This window comes from Tachyglossus aculeatus, chromosome X5 (assembly GCF_015852505.1).
Source record: "Tachyglossus aculeatus isolate mTacAcu1 chromosome X5, mTacAcu1.pri, whole genome shotgun sequence".
Lineage (NCBI taxonomy): Eukaryota > Metazoa > Chordata > Mammalia > Monotremata > Tachyglossidae > Tachyglossus > Tachyglossus aculeatus.
In genome coordinates, this window is record NC_052097.1 from 7,174,670 (window position 1) to 7,195,890 (window position 21,221).

The 21,221-nt window shown below is 42.1% G+C and overlaps 1 protein-coding gene across 1 annotated transcript; it reads left to right on the plus strand.

The window, feature by feature from the left end:
- The first annotated feature begins 2,705 nt into the window (after positions 1–2,705).
- LOC119947609 (interleukin-2-like) lies at positions 2,706–7,819 on the plus strand. Its single transcript, XM_038769191.1, has 5 exons — positions 2,706–2,831; positions 2,956–3,015; positions 4,291–4,407; positions 6,748–6,906; positions 7,715–7,819. Exons 1-5 carry the CDS (start codon positions 2,706–2,708, stop codon positions 7,817–7,819), a joined length of 567 nt encoding a protein of 188 aa, XP_038625119.1.
- The last annotated feature ends 13,402 nt before the right edge of the window (positions 7,820–21,221 follow it).

Genomic DNA, 21,221 nt, shown 5'->3' on the forward strand with positions numbered 1-21,221 from the left:
GGGAGAGACCTTTTCCACAATACTAACAAAGAACACCAAACAAGAGAATGAGTAAACAGTAGGATTTTGAGAAGAATTTCAAGAGAAAAATAAGTGGAGCTTTGCATTCTCCCTCCTACTTAGACCGTGAGCCCCATGTGGGACAAGGACTATCTTCGAATTGATCATCTTACATCTGCCCCAGTGCCTAAAACAGTGCTTGATAAATAGTACCACTTAATACAACAACAACAATAATAATATTAATAGTAATAATTAGTGAAGATCCAGGCTCAATACAGAAAAACCTGCGAAGTCCATTTTACGGGTACTAGTTGGTCTTGTACCCCTCACAAGTACCTAATACAGTTCTCTGTAAATAATAAGCACTCAGTAAATACCACTGATTGATTGACAGATTGAGGACCCCAAAAAAGCACCTTCAGGGCAGACCTGCCTAGTGAGGACAATTAATGCTAGCTCCAAGTTAGCATTTAATCCACTGTGCTATTTGCTGAGATTCTTTAATGGAGCTTGGAAAAAAATTACATATAATTTATATGTAACTGTGCTTTTAAATGCCCCTGAAAATGACAATTTCTATCTCATCAAAAATATCTGCAGGTTTAGGTTAAAAACATTCGTTCTTTTTCCATCGATGTTTTAAAGATCAATAGCCCAATTTCCCACCAAAGAGCAGATTAACATAATTAAATCACTGGTTTTTCTGGATGCCTGCTGAGTGCAAAGCACTACATTGGGGATCAATCAATCAATCACATTTATTGAGCACTTAGAGTACAAGATAACACGTTCCCTGCCCACAACGAGCTTACATTCGAGAGAAATCTTCAGTCTAAGGAGGATAGAAAAGAAGCAAAACTCACGTTCCGAGTTTTGAACACGAGAAAATTGCCATCTAATGAAGGGGGGGCGGGGGGAAGAGACAGAACACATTTACACATAACAGGAGCATGATGCAGAACAAGGATCTAACAGGCACTAGAGCAAATATTTCCCGACGAACTAATAGACTAAGTAAGTGAATATATGAGAGGAGGCCAAACTGTGGCTCACGAGGTCCAGATGGCTCTTCTCCACTTGCCTTGTGGCTCGCACTTGTATATTTTATTATTATTTATTTATTATTTATTTTATTATTATATTACCACAGTGTCCGGCTGCAGGGTTCCAGTACTGCAGTCCTTGTAGTTCCAGCCCAGGAGGGATGTGGCGGGGTGGGGGTGGGAGTGGGGGTCCAGCCCTCCTCCCAGCTGCCTCAATGATCACCACTACCTCCCACACTGGGAACACCTGTTCAACACCACTCCCATCCACACCAGGAAGACTGTTTGGCCGTTCCCGTTACAGGAACTCTTTTCCGCTCTGTGGCTCTCGGTCATGTTACGCTTTTGGTTTGTGGCTTCTCAAGAGGTTTGTGAGGCTTGGACACCTCTGGAATACACAGATGAAAAGTCAAATAAAAATAATCGTCGGTGCAGCTACGGACAACGCACAGAAGTTTCAAGGGTGTCAAATGCTTAACCCAAACCCTTAACTCTTGTGAAATCTCAACCCATTTCCTCATCTTACCATATAATAACCTGTGAAATACAAAGTGACAGTGGTCATTTTCGAGTTGTTTGCTGAATGCACCCCTCTTGCTTAAACAAAAGGGCACTGCTTCGGTTACACCAGCCAGAAATTCCTTGCAGGAAGCCATGCCCCAATAACCATCACAACACCAGCCACTGACACCATAAGACCTTAAGTACCACACCTCAGACTGTAAGTGTAGCTCCACAACCACCTAAATATATTTATGATCATTCTGTCTTTTTCTTTTGAAATTTTAAACCTAGGTTTGCTCATCTCTCCCACTTCCCTGTAAACTCCACAAAGGCAGGAATCTCATCCTATCCCTTTCTGAAATTCTCCGCAGCACCTGTCTATTCCATTATGTTTTGCCCCACACGACTGTTCAATACATGTTGTTGACAATGGTTTCCTTTAAATGGGAAATATGCCAAAGGTTCTCAATCTGTCAGATGGACCAGGACTTGTGTTTTGGGTTTTTTTTTTCCACCTGCTGATATACTCCCTCAGGAGAGAAAATAAGGAAGCCTCGTTTGGTTGCTATTTTAATACTACTATTCAAATTATTGTCAAAGATCATTTCTGCTCATGCCACTGAGTATGGTATCAGCTCTCTTTGCAGACAGTGACAGGTAAAACCACCTTGAGACAGGAAACCAATATTCTTCCTGTTTAATCAACAAATCTCAAAAAAATTATCCTTGGTGTCCAGAGAGCTTACTCCTCTTGCACTTTGTCACACAAAAATGTGCTTCTCTTGACATTTTTTTCATGAACTATGCTTGTATGCCACTTGGTGAAGGAGGGAGGAAAAACTGTTTCATGCCGAGCGCATAAGTGAAATGAAGTCTCTCTCTGCCTCACAGAGTGTGGGCTTCTCTAACCAACAGGGATTTCACCTACATCCATTCAGTGCTTACGAGGCTTTCAAGAAATTCCAAAGAGTCATCAGAAGAGGAAAAAAAAAGTACACAGGTAGGGCTTTGAAAATATGTGTAATATGTAAAAATTCTAGATCTACACCCCCATGATACTTTTTCCAGAATTAATGGTATAAATTGCCCCTCCAATTCAACACTCCCTATCAATCTCTGCAGTCACTACCGAAGGGAACTCAATTAATCGTCATCATGTTCAAGGCATTCCTCTTGTCCTGTGTGGCACTAACTTTCACCCTCATTGCAGACGGGGCACCCACTCGGCAACCGCTGCAGCCCTTACAGGACGATCTGATGGAGCTCCAACAGATTATCAAGGTAAGGAAGTGCTTTTCGATTACGAAATTTGTTCTTTTTCCTTCAGAAAACAAAAAATCAGGATTTCAGTTCTTTATGGGAAGTTCAGTTCCTCATTATTAATATTGATGCTTTGGTTCCTTAGGGACTGTCAGAAACGGATCGAGAAAACATAATGCATATTCCAATCATCTTACCCAAGATTGTAAGTAAAACATTCTGTGCTCAATTTTTTAAAAGCTATCATTTGTAAGGGAAGTTGCATGTGGAAATTGATGCGATGGCTGAATAGTTCATCTTCGGGAGAGGGAAAAAAACTAAGGGTTTCAAAATCCAGAATTTAACTTGGCTGTTATGATCGTGTTTGTATATACTGCTGTGCCTTTTTTGTTCAACCAGACGAACTGATTGATATATGTGCATATACTGAGTTTTCTAAGAGTTTAGTTTGGTGTAGATCATCACTGTCTTTTAAGTTCTCCTACATGGACAAATGATCCCAGACGAAAATGTGGCATTTATCTTTAAGATTATCACAGGGATGTGGTGAAAATCCACTTATGACGTCACATTTGGGATGATTTAGGATGGTTACTGCTTTAAGAATACAGTAGGATCCAACCAGGACTCAATAATTTGGGTGGCTGTGCTTCAGATTCACTAATGGCCACCCAACCTCTTTCACCTTGTTGTATGTGGGTCCTCGAGGGTAGAAGCACTGCACGTCACTCAGGCACCCATTTGGTAGCAGGGGACTAAACCAAGGAGTCCAGGACTACTGCCCCAACATTACCGCTGCTCTAAATTGCCAGGATATCCCTGCGCCCCAGTGAGTCAGCAGAACATCCTGTCCCACCCCACAGGAGCTGAAGTGAGGGGACACCCTTCATGGTTACCACAAGCCAGCTATGCACAGGCTTCAGCTAAGGGAAGGCTGGGGTTGGGTGACGCTGCTAAACGCAGGAAGAGAAACAGTTTTAACCCGAGTCACAGGGCACCGAATGACTGTTCTTCTCAAGTGCAAGTTCCTCCGACTCTCCTTCAGGGTGAGAAAAAAATAGAAAGGGCAAATCAAGGCAACTATTTTCTGTAAATTAGGTGTGAACAAGCGAATGACGGGGAGAGAAGCTTACTGATGATTTCGGTCTTATTTAGTGCCAAACTGGAGGACTAGAGCCTCAATATCTACAGAGGGCAGAACTGGAAAATAACTAGGGATGCAAATTTTCCTAACAATGGATCACTCAATTTCTCCAGCTTCCCTCTTTGTCTTGAGCAAGAGAAGCAGCATGAAAACCGTTAAGGTCCAACCCCCTCCCCCAGAAACAAACAAGAACGTAAAATCTAAACCTAATATTTGGATTTTTATTATCTAGTCATAAAGATCTTATCTGTGGACCTTTGGAGTCAGGCCATTAGTATCAATCCTTTACCTAATTAGTGAGTCTGAAAATGCTTAAACTCCTAATTGACTAATAAGATACCTCCTTTTATTAGTGCACTTATGCTTCCTGTGACTAGGACTCTCACAATCTTTAACTACTTCAAAGATATCATCATTCCTGAGATTATCACTTTCAACGTTATACAGGCTCAGGTCAATTGTGAGAACAATATAATAATGATAACGATAATAATAACTAGCGGTATTTGTTAAGTGTTTACTTTGTGCCAAGCACTGTATTAAGCACTGGGGTAGATACAAGATAATCAGGTCCCACATAGGGCTCACAGTCTAAGTAGGAGGAAGAACAGGTACTGAATCCCCATTTTGCAGATGAGAGAACTGAGGTACAGCAAGTTAAATGACTTACCCAAGGTCACACAGCAGGTATGTGGTAGAGCTGGGATTAGACCCCAGGTCCTCTGACACTGTGAGTCCACTGTTGGGTAGGGACTGTCTCTATATGTTGCCAACTTGTACTTCCCAAGCGCTTAGTACAGTGCTCTGCACACAGTAAGCGCTCAATAAATACGATTGATTGATTGATTGATTCCCAGGCCTATGCTTGTTCCGCTAGGTCACACTGCTCCTCTTTTCTATATCCACCTGTTTCAGTGGGTATACAAAAGACAGCAAAATTGGACTTTCCACAAAGAAAGGGATCAAATACCAATGATGATAATACAGTCCATTTTCCAATAATGCAGAGGTTATGTTCTTGATAGTAATAATAATAATAATAATAATACTTGTTAGGCATTTACCATGTGCTACGCACTGTACTAAGTGCTGGGGTGGATACATGCAAATCAAACTGGATACTGCCCCTGTCATTCATTCATTCATTAATTAATCATTCAATCATATTTATTGAACGCTTACTTTGTGCAGAGGAATTCCACTGGGGGCTCACAGTCTCAATCCTCACTTTGCAGATGAAGTAATTTAGGCATAGAGAAGTGAAGCGACTTGCCCATGGTCACACAGCAGACAAGTGGCGGAGCCAGGATTAGAACTCATGCCTTTCTGACGCCCAGGCCTGTGCTCTTTCCATTATGTCATCCTGCTTCCCTATATGCATTGATGAACCCCATATTAAGGAAAATCTGCTTTCTAATACCTTGACCCCTGCCACGTGCCCTTGCATAACTGTTTCTTCTGACATTGCATTGTACTCTATCCAGACAGAAATGCATGCTGTCAAAAGAATATTCCCTAAATCCCCACAGTGATTCATTTGAAATGTAGAGTGAAAGGTTACGGGAGTACTTAATGTAACAGTGATAATGAAGAAGACTGGGGAAATACACCTGCAGGAGGGAAGTGCAATTTTTTAAATAATTCAATCTCAGGAACATTTGAATCCATACCAAAGGAAGAAACAAAAACCCAGGACAGCATAATAATAATAATAATAATAAAAATAATGATGGCATTTGTTAAGCACTTACTATGTGCAAAGCACTGATCTAACCGCTGGGGTAGATACAAGGTAATCAGGTGGCCCCACATGGAGCTCACAGATGAGGGAACCGAGGCACAGAGAAGTTAAGTGACTTACCCAAGGTCACACAGCAGACAAGTGGCAGAGTCGGGATTAGAATCCATGACCTTGGACTCCCAAGCCCAAGCTCTTTACACTAATCTATGCTGCGATTCCTAGTCTCCAATGGTATTGGGTGAAAGTTTAAAAGTAAATAGTACTTAGAACTACTACTGCTAGAAACACATTCTAAAAAGCAAAATAGTTTTCCACAATGAAATGAAATAACAATAATGATAATTATGTATTGGTTAAGCTCTTATTATGCACTAAACACGTACTAAGTGCTACGGTAGATAGGGTATAGGCAGATTGGACACAGTTTCCGTCCTACACAATGCTCACATTCTAAATGGGAGTGAAAACAGGAACTGAATTCCCATTTTACATATATGAGGAAACTAAGGCGCAGAGCAGTTAAGGGGCTTGAACAAGGTCACCTGGCAGGCAAGTGGCAGAGCTAGTTTAGAACCTAGGCCTCCCAAATGACAGGAGAAATTAGAGTAGATAAATTAGAAATTGGAAAGTAGCCCCCAAACAATTTAACAGAGAAGCAGCGTGGCTCAGTGGAAAGAGCCCAGGCTTTGGAGTCTGAGGTCATGGGTTCAAATTCTGGCTCCACCAATTGTCAGCTGTGTGACTTTGGGCAAATCACTTAACTTCTTTGTGCCTCAGTTCCCTCATCTGTAAAATGGGGATTGCCCCCTTTGGGACAAACTGATCACCTTGTAACCTCCCCAGCATTTAGAACAGTGCTTCGCACATAGTAAGTGCTTAATAAATGCCATTATTATTATTATTATTATTATTAATACCAAACTCATTGTACTTAACTGGATCAAAGCTGGACATAACAAATGATCAGAAACCTTCAGTGAGAGTGTATGGAACGAAAGTTTTAAAAACAACGTATGAAGCAAACAACTTATTAGTTCTTCTTCTCATTTCAGGACCCTCAGCAAAAAAAGGCAGCCCTCAGATGTTTTGTTACAGAGCTGAAACCTTTAGTAACATTTTTAAAAGGCTTCATCAACTTAGATCAAGCTATCTTAAACAAGACCAATCAGTTGCTTCAAAATATCGAGGCAACTACTACTGCTCTTTTGGAGGTAAGTCTGTTATTTTGTCTGATTTCCTGGAAACCAAATGAGAAGGAGTGAAAGACTACAGGTTTCAGGTAGCAATGCAAGGTTAAGTAGCAGCCTGTGGTTATGAAGGGGTGTACAATGCAGTACACATATATTCCATTATTGAAGAAACTTGAATGCCTTATAACAGTAAATTGGATTTTCCAAGAAAGCAACGGCATACGAATTTTTAAAATACTTTGGTAGGAGGGGGCAAGTTATAGAAGACAGAGGGAGTAGTCCAAGGGATCGACAACTGGAGAATCGCCTCTTAATCCTCTCTTCTAGTGCCTCGGACTTCATGTAAAGGAATCCAAAGAAACTGGCTTTGTCAGCTTCTATGAATCAATAAATCACAGTAATAGAGCACTGTACTAAGCTCTTGGTACAATACAGACTTCAGAGAAGAATCTGGGAGGGAAGCGGATAAGTTTTCTCTCTTTGGGGTTAAGTGGAGTGCTTTGATAGTAAAGGAGAGAGTTCAGTTCAGTACCGTTTAAGATTAATCAATTAATCCTGTGAAAGCATTCAAATTGTAATATATTTGATATCAACAAAGCACCTTGGTAAATGGTTCGAGAGAATTCTCATGAGACCAAACTCAGAATGTAATGAGTGTGTACCAGTAATCTTGTGAAAGCATTCAAATTGTAATATATTTGATATCAACAAAGCACCTTGGTAAATGGTTCGAGAGAATTCTCATGGGACCAAACTCAGAATGTAACGAGTGTGTACCAGTAATGTTATTCTTGATGACTAACCAATCGGATCAATGTTTACACCGCAGAACTCGACGGCAACTAATGTGACCTGCTCAAATGATGTCGAGAAGAACAGCAGTGAATTTCTGGATGCCTGGATCACCCTCTGTCACAGCATTTCTAACGCATAATTAAATGACTATTGTTATTTATTTAAATATTTAAATGTTATTATAATTTATTTATCAGATGTGAGACTTCCGAACATCTATTTCTGCTGATGTAAATCTTTAGAATTACTTTATACAGATCACAGCTGATCCTGTTTGTAAGCCCTACGGGCTGTGAAATGATCTTAAAACCTAATTAATTTTAATGATAATTATCTGAAGAAGTATTTATGAAAATACTTTAAATATAATGCCTATTGGTGTTAGTAAATAAAGCTATTTTTAAAAAAAACTTGGTAGTGGATGAGATTAATTAATTAATGAGATTAATGAGAACAGTGCTTTGCACATAGTAAGCGCTGAACAAATGCCATTATTATTATTATTATTATTGATTGTGGCAACTGGATGCTTTTAAAAAAAAATTCAATGAACATCTGTTGCATTAAAAGACCAGCCTCCCATCTGGGGTACGGCATTTAGAGCTGGGAGTGTAGACTGTTTCTACATTCCTTCTTTACTCCTTCCTTCTCGTAGCCTGGCCAGGGCCTGCCAAGCTTTCTTTGTGCATGACTGTCCAAAATCCTCAGATACCAACCTAATGTTTACAGAAAATCTGTATCACAGATACATTTGAAATTCTGAAGGTAGGCAATGCTGAAGAAAATTGGAGAACAATAGGAAAATAAAGATTTATAGACGTTTACTTTATATGGTCAGCGGGGAGGGGAGAGTGTTATTCTTGGAATCATCGTCAATCGTATTTATTGAGCGCTTACTATGTGCAGAGCACTGTACTAAGCGCTTAGTGCCCCTCTAAGGATTGCGCCTGGAGAGGTTCCAGAGCTCTACCAGTATCAGCTACGGGAGGGAGAGTCAAACAGAGCTGTACCCATTCGGTTCCTAGCTTGGACTGAGTGGAAGGCCATCTGCTCCAAGTCAAAACTCACCTGTGCTGGGCAGCAGCGGCATGGGAGAGAGTCAAGGGTGGAGACTCGGGTTTACTGCGCGGAAGAAGGCAGTGATAGACCACTTCCGTATTTTTACCAAGAAAACTCTATGGATACACTACCAGAACAACTGCAGATGGTGGTGGGGCGTTCTGAGAGAGATGCGTCCATGGAGTTGCTATGGGTCTGAGATGACTCAAAAGCATAAGACCAGACAAGACTTTCAATGAGATAAGATCTAAAAAGACTGAAGTCTGACAGATTCTGTGCCTCACTGTGTCTGGGCAACGATCGTCCTTTGTCACACTGATGCATACGCACCTGCTATTTTTCAACTGGCCCCTTGGACTTTCAATTTTTCTGAAGTCTCTGCCCAAATACAGCAAACCCCCTCCTAATCAACACAGCCCAGGCTGGACTGTATGCTCAACACTGTCACCCAGTAGTCCCTATTTTTCATATTATATTTCACTAGGCTTTTTAAAGATTTGCCCTCATATCAATCAATCAAACATATTTATCAAACATACATGCATTTGGGGGAGAACACTATGGGAATGAGAAACAATGAGGAGCAGTGTGGCCTAGTGGATAGAGTACAGGCCTGGGACTCAGAAGAACTTGCGTTCTAATCCTGGCTCCATCACTTGTCTGCTGTGTGACCTTGGGCAAGTCACTCACTTCTCTGTGCCTCAGTTACCTCATCCGTAAAATGGGGATTAAGACTGCAAGCCCCATGTAGGACGTGAAATGTGTCCAGCCTGATTAATATGTATCTACCCCAGTGCTTAGCACAGTGCCTGGCACATAGAAAGTGCTTAACAAATACCATAATTACTATTATTCTCTGATTTTAGGTTTAGCTTCTTGCACTCACTACTGAAGCTTACATTCGTTCTCCTTTCTTCATTTTCAAAAAGTGCTTCTGCCATTAGGAAGGTATCGTCCCTGGGTTCAGAGAGAATGTGAGTGGACAAGTGACCCACTCAGAATTTTAGACATGCTTGGAATAATGCAGGGCTACACCTCTTCTCTAAGCAGTCTGGGCAGAGTCATCTATTTAGTGTGGCTGGAATATTAATTACTACCCAGTGTTTATCTTACCCACCTGAAAAGACTCATTACCAATGTAACAGGCTTGAGCTACATGCGCGCACTCACATGGGAAGCAGTGTGGCTTAGTGAAGAGAGTATAGAATGGGAGTCAGGAGACCTGGATTCTAATTCCAGCTCCACCACTTGCCTATGTCACGTGTTATGTCACTTAACTATTCTGTGCCTCAGCTTCCTCAACCATAAAATGGGGATTAAATACCTGTTCTTCCTCCCCCTTAGACTGTGAACCCCATATGGGACAGGGATTGTATCTAGTCTGGATTATATCTACTCGAGTACTTGACACACAGTGAGCACTTAATCACAATAATAATAATAACAACAACAATAATAATAATAATAATAATAATAATAATAATCTGTTCTCAGAGTGAAAACATTACTACTCAATTCAACTCTAAGATAAACCAGACAGGATTTTGAAGAAGTAGTGAGAAGCCCTGAGCTGCTGTATTCAATGCTTAAGAATCATCCTGAAGATGTCCAGTGTCATCCCCCCCCAGATGTCAATGGAAGCCATTGAAACCAACACAGAACCACAAAAAAGTATGTAACATCTTTTTTTATAGGGAAAATTCCTTGCTCGATTAGAATCAACCCACATGAGACAAACGCCGAAATTAAGATGACTCCACCTCATACTGTCTAATCACGAACATTGGGCAAATGGGATGTGAGGTTTGTGAGAGGTCCAAATTCCAGAGCAATCCTGAATACCTGATACGGACAGAGCATTTTTTTTCACTTTGGTATGGAACCTGATGTCTCATTGCTATGAAACTTCTGTTTAGTCATTTTGGAGAACAAGAAAAAGCAGTATTCACTTTTCTGATTACATGCAAGCTTTTAACCATTGTATTCTAGGTGGTCTTTACAGAGTGCCAGCATGACTGGGTTAATCAGGCATACTACATTCTTCAGGAGTCCTGCACAAGGACAAAGGCATAACATTACCCCCTAAAATAAAAATTGTGACTTTAGTCAAATTTCGGTGACCATACAAAATGCAACACAAACCCTGATGCACATTCCCACTGGTAATGTTGAAAGATGAAAACATTTATCTAATAAGAAACACATTGATTGGTTGGGCAGTTGTGCTGGCCAAAAACAACAGTAGATCCTATAAGGGCAAGGATAAATTCATGGACTTGTGATCCATAATGGGTTGCAAGAAGTAATGTTAGAGATGTTAGATGGTGAGCTTAGAGAGAGCAATTTCAGGGGAGTTCAGGGGTCATTAGTTGGACTATAGAATGTCAGGGGTCTTCATAACAAATCAAATGCATCAAAACTCTGGAAAAGCGCTCCTGGAGGGAAAGGACAATCACTTATGATTGCTTTGCTTTTGTCTTCAAATCAGAAGAAAGGAAATGTTCCCCCCCCAAAAAAATTAAGAATAGAGAAACAGCATGGCTCAGTGGAAAGAGCCCGGGCTCGGGAGTCAGAGGTCATGGGTTCTAATCCCAGCTCTACCACATGTCTGCTGTGTGACCTTGGGTATGTCACTTCACTTCTCTGAGCCTCAGTTCCCTCATCTATAAAATGAGGATTAAGACTATGAGCCCCATGTGGGACAACCTGATCACCTTGTATCTTCCCCAGAGCTTAGAACAGTGATTTGCACATAGTAAGTGCTTAACAAATGTTATTATTATTATTATTATTGTTATTATTATTATACCGCCTACTCATGACAGCTTCCAAATCTATTACTTTCCCTAAAAGTATACCCAAAGCCCGAGAGCACCATGCAGAATCAGTGGGAGGAGGAAGGATGTGAGAACCTGTGTGTGGTAGAGTCCCTGTTGAGTAGTAATTGCAGTGGAAATACTAAATAACTTTCAAGGTTTCAGTATACATGCTCAGTGTGTCCCATTTTGCATATTCCTTACACTCTGGGGAGCCCATTGCTGGAGCTCTAGACTGTAAACTCCTCCTCTAGCTTGCCAGTGGGTTGAGAAACTTTGCTTGACAGACTGTCTGCTCCCTGTAGGCAGAGAGCGTGTCTACCAACTGTTATATTCTCCCAAGTGTACAATGCTCTGCACACAGTAAACACTGAATAAATATGATTGATTGGTCGATTGAGCAGTGGGAGCTTTTGCATAGTATAAACAAAGGGACCAAAGAGGAACCTTGCTCAGATTTCATTCCCCAATGATTTCACCAGCCCTCAACCCACCTTGCCTCCAAGGAGAGGAAGATAAGACAAATTAACAAAATGAAAACTAGTTCTATGAATGAAGGTGATTTTTAAAATTGCTTAAAGGAACATTATTTGCTGACAGCATGGATTCTTACACATTTAGCCTGATTTTTCTGAGACCGGAACTCAGTCGGCTCTGCTAATTTTGCAAGGGTATCACAAAAGCATTACACTCTCCAAAATGAAAAGATCATCCATCGTAGGTAATAATAATAATAATGTTGGCATTTGTTAAGCGCTTACTATGTGCAAAGCACTGTTCTAAGCACTGGGGAGGATACAAGGTGATCATGTTGTCCCACGTAAGGCTCATAGTCTTAATCCCCATTTTACAGATGAGGTAACTGAGGCTCAGAGAAGTTAAGTGACTTGCCCAAGGTCACACAGCAGACATGTGGGGGAGCCAGGATTAGAACCCACGACCTCTGACTCCCAAGCCTGTGCTCTTTCCACTGAGCCATGCAAAGCACTGTACTAAAACACATGGGAGAGTTCAACAGAAGCAAATATACGTTCACTGCACTCAAGGAATTTACAATCTAATGGTGGAGGAGACAGAGAGGCAAAAATGAATTACCAATAGTAGGAACAGGAGGAAGAACAAGGATATGGCAGGAATCACAGGACTACACTCTGTGGGGGACCACAGGGAGTAATAACCAGTTAATGGTATTTATTGAGTGCTTTCTGTGTGCAGAGGGGAGCCACAGGGAGTGATAATCAGTGGTGTTTACTGAGCGCTTTATGTGTGCAGAGCATTTGGGAGAGAGCGGGGAGGGGGCAGAGGAGTTGGGGTCAGAAGCCTGGAGCTCCAGCTGCAACAGGGCTACTGTGGTGATACGCAGCGCTCGATCAGGCAGAGTTAAGGCAAAGGGTGGGTGGCTCTGGGGATGAAGAAAAATAGTCAGATCTAGCTCCCTCGTCCAGTGAAAACCATAAATAAGGCATTGGCAGGGGTGAAAGTCAAATACATCCTAACCAGCATGCCCCTGTGGGGAGAAGACAGTGATCGAGAAGGGGAAGATGGAAAGGAAAGACTAAGGTTGGGTAAGCCAGCCGGGGAGAGCAATAAGGCAGCCAGGGAGTCTGGAGGAACTGTATTGGGACAGGCGAACCCAACTGCTTCATGGAGGGTACATGAAGATTTTGAAAGGCTCAAATCAGTTGCAGGCAGTATTAGCCCGTGTATCCACAGAACAGCATTAGCTGATACTAAGGCGGCACTAAGAATCGGGGAGGTGGACGAAAGGGAAACTGGTGCTTTTAGAGTGGGAGCCACTTAGTACTACCTGCCCTGTACCTGTGACTCCCCCCAGGACACCCTCTGCATGGACCCGATGGGGAGGCTTGGCTGGTGGCCCACACCTCTCGTTTGGAGTCAGCCCATCTCCAGGGGAAGGGCCTGGACCACTCCAACAGCAGGAGCTGGCTGGGGGCGGAGTGGGCCGACGAGACCAGCTGCCACGGCCCCCGCCACCCCTGCCTTGGCCTGGAGCCACTTGGATGAGGGTGCTGACCCCCATCAGCTGAAAGGGCTGCTGCTGCCAAATGATTTTGATACCAGAATGACAATTCCTGGACTTCCCTAGTGGAAAGATCATGGACCTGGGTTCTAATCCTGGCTCTGCCATGTACCTGCTCTGTGGCCTTGGGTAAGTCAGTTAACTTCTCTGTGCTTCAGTTCCCTCATCTCCAAAATGGAGATGCAATACAGGTTCTCCCTCCTCCTTAGACAGTGAGTCCTGGGACCTGATGAACTTTATCCACCCCAGCACTTAGAAGAGTGCTTGGCATATAGTAAGCACTTAACAAACATTATTAGTTTTTTATGACTATTATTTTATGAGAACTGAGTTACAGCCTGTTCAGGTTTTACTTCCACTCTTGGTTTTGGAGAAGTAGATATTCCTCCTTTTGCATCTTTTTCTACCTCCTCCTTTCCCTCTTTAGTTACCTTCTCTCCACCCCTCTTTTCTTCCTCCTCCTTTCCTTCCACTTTTTCCCTCCTTTGTCCCTTCAAAGTACTGCCTCCTCAAACCTCTACCCCCAAGTTCACCCCGACATTCAAAATGAAAGGCAGGAAGTAGAATAATATATCAAGATAAAATAATTGATTAAATAATTGAATACACAAATGCATATATGTCCATAAGTTTTGAAGACAGGAAAAAACACCCCTGGCAACTGGCATCCCTGGTCTGGTTAATCAATTATACCATATATACCCCAAGCCCGGGGTCTCGATACTCCCCTTTTCACCCCTCCCTCAGCCCTTCAGCTCTAAGGTATCCATAATTAGAGAAGCAGCGTGGCTCAGTGGGAAGAGAAGCAGCGTAGCTCAGTGGAAAGAGCCCGTGCTTTGGAGTCAGAGGTCAGGGGTTACAGATGAAGTAACTGAGGCACAGAAAAATGAAGTGACTTGCCCAAGATCACACAGCAGAGAAGTGGCAGGGCTGGGATTAGAACCCAGGACCTTCTGACTCCCAGGCTGGTGCTCTATCCACTAGGTCATGCTGCTTCCCAGACTTCTTACTTCACTTACTTCAGACTTCCTAAGTGCTTAAGTGCCATACACCAATTAATCAAATAATATTACTTATTGTGCACTTTGTGTAAAGAACTGTAATGAGCACATCGGAGAATACAATATAACAGAGTTGGTAGATAAGTTCCTTGTCAACAACTAGCTCACAATCTAGAAGGGGAGACAGACATTAGTACTCTCCTACTAGTATGTTGCCAACTTGTACTTCCCAAGCGCTTAGTACAGTGCTCTGCACACAGTAAGTGCTCAATACATACGATTGATTGACTGATTGATTGAGTATGGACAAAGATATGCTAAATTACCCGACTCCCAATTGAACTGCGAGTACCTGTGGTTGGGTAATTGGGGGCTTGCAGGTCTGTAAGCTCCAACTTTTATGACTCTGTTAAAACAAATCCCCTAGTACCACATACCTAAAAGCCTTCCTTATACAATCAAAATTTGGAAGTGGCTGGTTGTCAGGCTGAGTCACTGACGAATATGGATCCTGTAAGGACAACACACTGAAACTACTGAGCTAGCCTCCATGCAAATGCTAAGACCTTTATCCCCTCCTGTCTACACTTTGAGAGGAGCCTACACTGGTTGGGAACCTTCCTGAGCCCAAGAAACAGAGTACCCAGATGGACTAGATCTGTTGACTATATTATGGTTTCAGGTCTCCTGCCCTGCCTGCCTAAGATCTTCTTCACACCCAAACAAGGCAATACACAACCCACTACTTCCAAAATACATATGGAGAGATCATACAGATATCACAGATATTAGAAGCATCAGATCAGAAGCGGTGTGGCCTAGTGGAAAGAACACAAGCCTGGGAGTCAAAGGACCTGGATTCTAATCCTAGCTCTGCCATTTACCTGCGTGACCTTGGGCAAGTCACTTTAAATAAACTGTACCTCAATTACCTCATCTGTAAAATGGGATTAATACTGTGAGCCCCAAGTGGGATATGGACTGTGTCCCATCTGATTAACTGTTTTCTATCCCAGTGCTTAGCACAGTGTCTAGCGCATTGTAAGTGCTTAATCATCAATCAATCATCAATCGCTTAACAAATACCATTAAAAATAAAAAATTAAAATTGCACCATATATGTAAATTTATATATATATCATGGATTTAATACTTAATTTCAGAAAAGGGGAAAAGAAATCTAGTCTCCTTCCCTCTTACTCCCCCTTCATTCCATCCACAAATAATAGTTTGGTTTAATCACCCCACTTTACGTCTTCCTCTGTCCTCAATGTCCCCTTCACCCTCCTGACATTTCCCATTTGATCTCTTAATTCCACATTTCAATTCTGTCTCTTTTGGCCCTTCTCAGTTAACACTGTTTTCCCCTCCCCAGCCATTTAAGTCTCTCTGCTTACCACTTTGAAAAATCACAATCTTTCGCCTTTATCACCTGGCCTCACACACCCTCTTTATTTCCCTCCATAAACCTCTGTACTGGTCCCAAAATACCAGAGCATCTGCTTTATCTTCAATTGGTTAGGGTAGTCAGAGACATCTTTAGAAGAAATGAAGGATGAAAATGGAGATGAGAGAGAAAAATAGAGACGAGAGAAAAGCATGGAGAAGAGGGGAAAACAGAGAAAAACGAAAGAGGAGGAAATCAGCTGGGTTTTTTCTACTTGGGGTAAGAAGGGAGTTAAACAGCTGTGGTTGGGGACGAATGGAAAACGACAAGGGCAAAGCTTGGGGGAGGCTAAACAAAGGTAAAAGGGCAGTTAGATGGGGGCGTTGCATTGCATCATTTTTATTCCTTTCTGTTAATTTTTTTCCATTTCTGAAAATGCATTCTTCAATTCATTAGAAGTAAAGTGGCTGGGATGGAGGGGGACGCTTCCATCACTGGCAAAGGGGCTTTGGCTGCTATTTTTCCCTGGGCTATTAAGGTAACTGGACTGGAGATAGCTAAGCATGAGGCAACTGCTGTGTCACTGACTGTCTGACTTTAAAACTGTCAGTCACCTATCAAGTGTATGCACTATGATTTCTAGATCTTGGATTCTGGCTCACTTCCTGTAGCACCAGAGCTGTAAACTCGGCAGGGAAGCCAAAATTAAAACCTACATTAAAAGGGATTTTAAACTCTATTCTCATACTTTTTGTCTACTATTATCTTCAAGGAAATTCCCTTGAGAAGTCACTTCCTGACACTAGACTTAAAAGAACTACTGTTAAGATGACAATTATAACATAGCTGTAAAAAGATAAAGAGGACAAAGTCTTTGATTATGCATTTATCTACACACTAATCGTCTTAGAGGGTCTTTAGAATACAGGAATACCCATGTGAGCTAAAATTTAATTCAGGCAAGAATGATATTCTTATTCAGTCCTTAATATTGGAGATCAATATATTAAATAACAATTTTCAGGTGCTGACATATCAAAGATAAATAAAATGTTTTTAAAAGCACAATGTACTTTGGTACTGACCTTTTAGGATTAAAAATGTTTTCAGTTTTGCTGGCACATTCCATCTCAAACTACTGCTGCCCTGAAAGTGGAAAATGTACGAAATCCAACCATGAAAAGCAATTTCTGAAACTCCTAAATCAAAATGATTCAGTTGCAGCAAAAACTACAATTCAGGGGTGAAGAAATATTCTGGTGTTCATCATAATTCCTATTGTCATTGCTGGAACTATTAAAATGAACATAGAGGAGAGCATCTTAGAGGGCCTTGTGATCAAACCCAACAAAAGTGTTCTCATTTAAATCAGCTTAGTTTACAGGATGCCATTTGGATCAAAGAATGTCTTAAAGAGGAAATTCATACATTTCCTGTTTACCCAACAATATGCTTTTTCACGTCTTTACATCAAAGTATGATTATTATCTATCCCCCACGCTACTAGCTCATCCATCTATTTCAGTTCTTTGTGAAAGAAATGAGACCTGCAACTGTTAGTAATGATGTGATTCACTGATGCTACTACGATGACAATATTTGCTAACTTGTCTGTAATTCAAATGGGTCCTTTTAGAAATAACCCTTATGCAAATGTTCAACAATAAATTTAATAGTAGTAGTAGCAAAATTTATTGGGTGCTCACTAGTTGCAGTGAAGTGTACTAAAAACTTGGGAAGTACAAAACTTGTATGCTAACATTCCCAGTTAACGAAAAACTTGCCCGCTAATGGGAAGACAGACTTATAAGCATTTACAGAGTAATTAAAAAAAAAACCATTAATTTACAGCTGAATAACAACCATGCCTAAGAGCTGAGGGGAGGGGCGGGGAAGAGTTTAAGTACATAGGTGCTAGAGATGGCTGATGATGATGATCATCATCATCAATCGCATTTATTGAGCGCTTACTGTGTGCAGAGCACTGTACTAAGCGCTTGGGAAGTACAAATTGGCAACATATAGAGACAGTCCCTACCCAATAGTGGGCTCACAGTCTAAAAGGGGGAGGCAGAGAACAAAACCAAACATACTAACAAAATAAAATAAATAGAATAGATATGTCCAAGTAAAATAGAGTAATAAATATGTACAAACATATATACATATATACAGGTGCTGTGAGGAAGGGAAGGAGGTAAGATGATGATGGCTAAGATGTGGGATATTGGAATTAATTGAGAAAGGCACGTTGGAGATGAGCTTTTCAGGTTACCCTTGAAACTGGGGAGGTTTATGGTCTGACGGATTTGGGGTGGAAGGAGGGAGTACCAAGCTAGGGAAACAGCTTGAGTAGAGACAGACAAGAGAATCAAGAGCAAAGAACAGCTAGAAGGTTAACATGGGAGGAATGAAGAAAACAGGTGGGGGGAGTAGAGGGTTAGGAAAGTGGATATGTATGATGGAGTGATTTGGAGAAGAGCCCAGAATTCAATAGTGAGCAGTTTGTGCTTGATGTGGAGGGAACCGGTTTGCCAGTGGAGACTTTAGAGGATCGGAGAGATGCCTGCGTTGAATTTAAGGAACGACACATTCTCTATCATGTGCATGTAAAGATAGGCCTATGACCAGTTTTCCATTTTTTCCACCGATATTTACAATGCTTTCCACTGTTTTCTAATTTCTGACTTGTGATGTTCCCATAGCCTCTGCTCAACGGAAGCAGCAAGGCCTACTGGAGAGAGCACAGGAAGTCAGAGGACCTGGATTCTAATCCTGACTCTGCCACTTGTCTGCTGGGTGACCTTGGGCAAGTCACTTCTATGTGCTTCAGGTTCTTCATCTGTAAAGTGGGGATTCATTCAATCGTATTTATTGAGCACTTACTGTGTGCAGAGCAGTGTACTAAGCACTTGGAAAGTACAATTCAGCAACAGATAGAGACAATCCCTACCAACAACAGGCTCAGTCTAGAAATTATATCCTATTCCCTCTTATTTTGACTGTGAGCCTAACGTAGGACAGGCACTGAGTCCAACCTGATTATCTTGCATTTTCCCCAGTGTTTAGTACAGGGCACAGCACACAAGCAGCCTAACAAGAATAAGTACAACCCACTCTCCTGACTGCTGCACACCTCTTTGATCTATCTGTGGCTGTTGCCTCTTCTGCTCTCCACTTCTCTGCTTCTTAAAATAGCTGTTCTGTCTTCACTACTTGCATGAGTTCCATTTCAAGTCACCCCATCACCCATTCTCCTCTTAAGAGTTTACCCAGTGTACTTATGTTACTCTGAGCCTTACCTGTGGTTCCAGGATATCAATGAAGGTGATCGTGTCTTGCTCTTGGATGCCGAGTATGGCTCACAGGCAATGCTGATGCAGCTGCTCGGGAAGCCAGGCGTGCCTCCTGGGTTTGGTCCAGTTTCCACCGCTATTAAGGTTGGGCACCATTACACTGATATGTTCACATTACATCCTCATCACTTCAGTCACACGATGTGGCCAGATAGTACGACTCTCATACAGTAAGATACGAAGACAAGTCTAATGGCAGGAAATAAAGTCTGAGCTCACTTCAAAGGGGGCGTTTAATGCTCGTGATTCTCCCCAGCGTTGCTGGGAGTTGTTTCTCCAGTGATCCACGGAACAGTTCTGTCTGAATGGAAAGGTCACTATCCCTACCGATGGGAGTAGGAAGGAGGGAGGAGACCACCAGGGGTGATTTTGGCTTGCTATAGTCTGATCTGGCCTTAGGGGCTTGGTGCCTCTGGCCTAGACCTGGCTCTCCAAGGGTTCTATCAGTTTGTGCTTCATGGTATGTTTACAATCTGCTAGATGACAGACTCCCTGAGGACAGGGATCACATCTTTAAGCTCTGTTGTAGTCTTCCAAGCATTGTAGTGATCTGCACACGGCAGGCAATCTGTACTACTGCCTGAACTTTACTTTTACTTTCTTTTCTTATGGGTCCCTCCCCACTTAGGGTCATGAGCAACAATCCATTTCGTATCCGGTTATCATTCGTCCTCTTCATTTGTCTCCCCCAGTGAAGTTGTGTTATGACTGCCGTGACTTGATGCTTGGTCAAGTGACTGAATTCCAAAATTCTCTTGTCACACTGATGACACTGCTCAAGGGCGTGGATTTGACATCTGTGCTTGGTCCGTGTCACGCAACCATTTAGAAGGCCTGATATTTCAGGCCTTTTAATTAGAAATGAAGTCTGAAAGAAGGCTTGACGTTTCAATTGCTTAAGAGAACTTCAATTGGGAATGAAGTTTGATACTTCACTTTATGGTCTCCCCAAAGACATTATGGCCCTTCCCGCTGTCCAAAGCGTTCCTACTTATACGTCACAGAGTACAGAGAGGCTCTTAATGTTTCACAAAATTGTAATGAGTTTGTTGTTAGATTACTCTTTTCCACCAGGCGTTGAGACCCCAGAGGACAAAGTTCAGAGCTGTGCAGCTTTATACGGCTGTTTGGTGGTGGCAGCAATGTAGCTCAATAGAATAGTTTCCTCATCCCACATTCTCATTACCGCTCTTCCTTTCCTAGGCGTCACTTCCAACTCATTGCCTTGGCTTTTAGTCATCTTATTCTCCTCCTATCCCCCAAAGGGATCGCCAATCCCTGGCTGCCTCTTCCCCTTAAATTCTGCCTCCAGTGTTCCAATCCTAGAAGGTGGAGCCAGCTGCCTGCATTCAATGGAATGTGTATTCAGGACATCTCTGTGGCAAAATGGCAACTCTCACCTGTCACTTTGCCTAATGGTCCCAGGCCATAAACTAGGAACGAGCACCTTCCACTGCTTTATGTGGAGGCCTACACTCCCAACAGGCCAAGTAGGAGAAGGAAAATGTAAGTGCAGTCATCACCAAGTCTTCTTGATTGAGCAGATTGATCTTGTATCCTCCCCAGGGCTTAGCAGTTCTTGGTGCATAGTGAAAATGTAATAAATATTATTATTATGATTGAGGACACAATGTATGAAAAGCAATTTGGGTGCCCCCACATTCTCCCTCACTCCCCTACCAGAAACCTGGAAGAATAATAATGATGGCATTTGTTAAGCACTTACTATGTGCAGAATGAAGAGAGGAGAAAACAGAAGGTAAGCTCAAAACTGCCGATGGACTTTTTATGTGGAAGAAGATTCCTTCCAGGTCTGCGATCTGGCTGAGCCTCCAACCCAAGGGTTGATGTTCACACAACGAAAAATAATCAGAGCACACC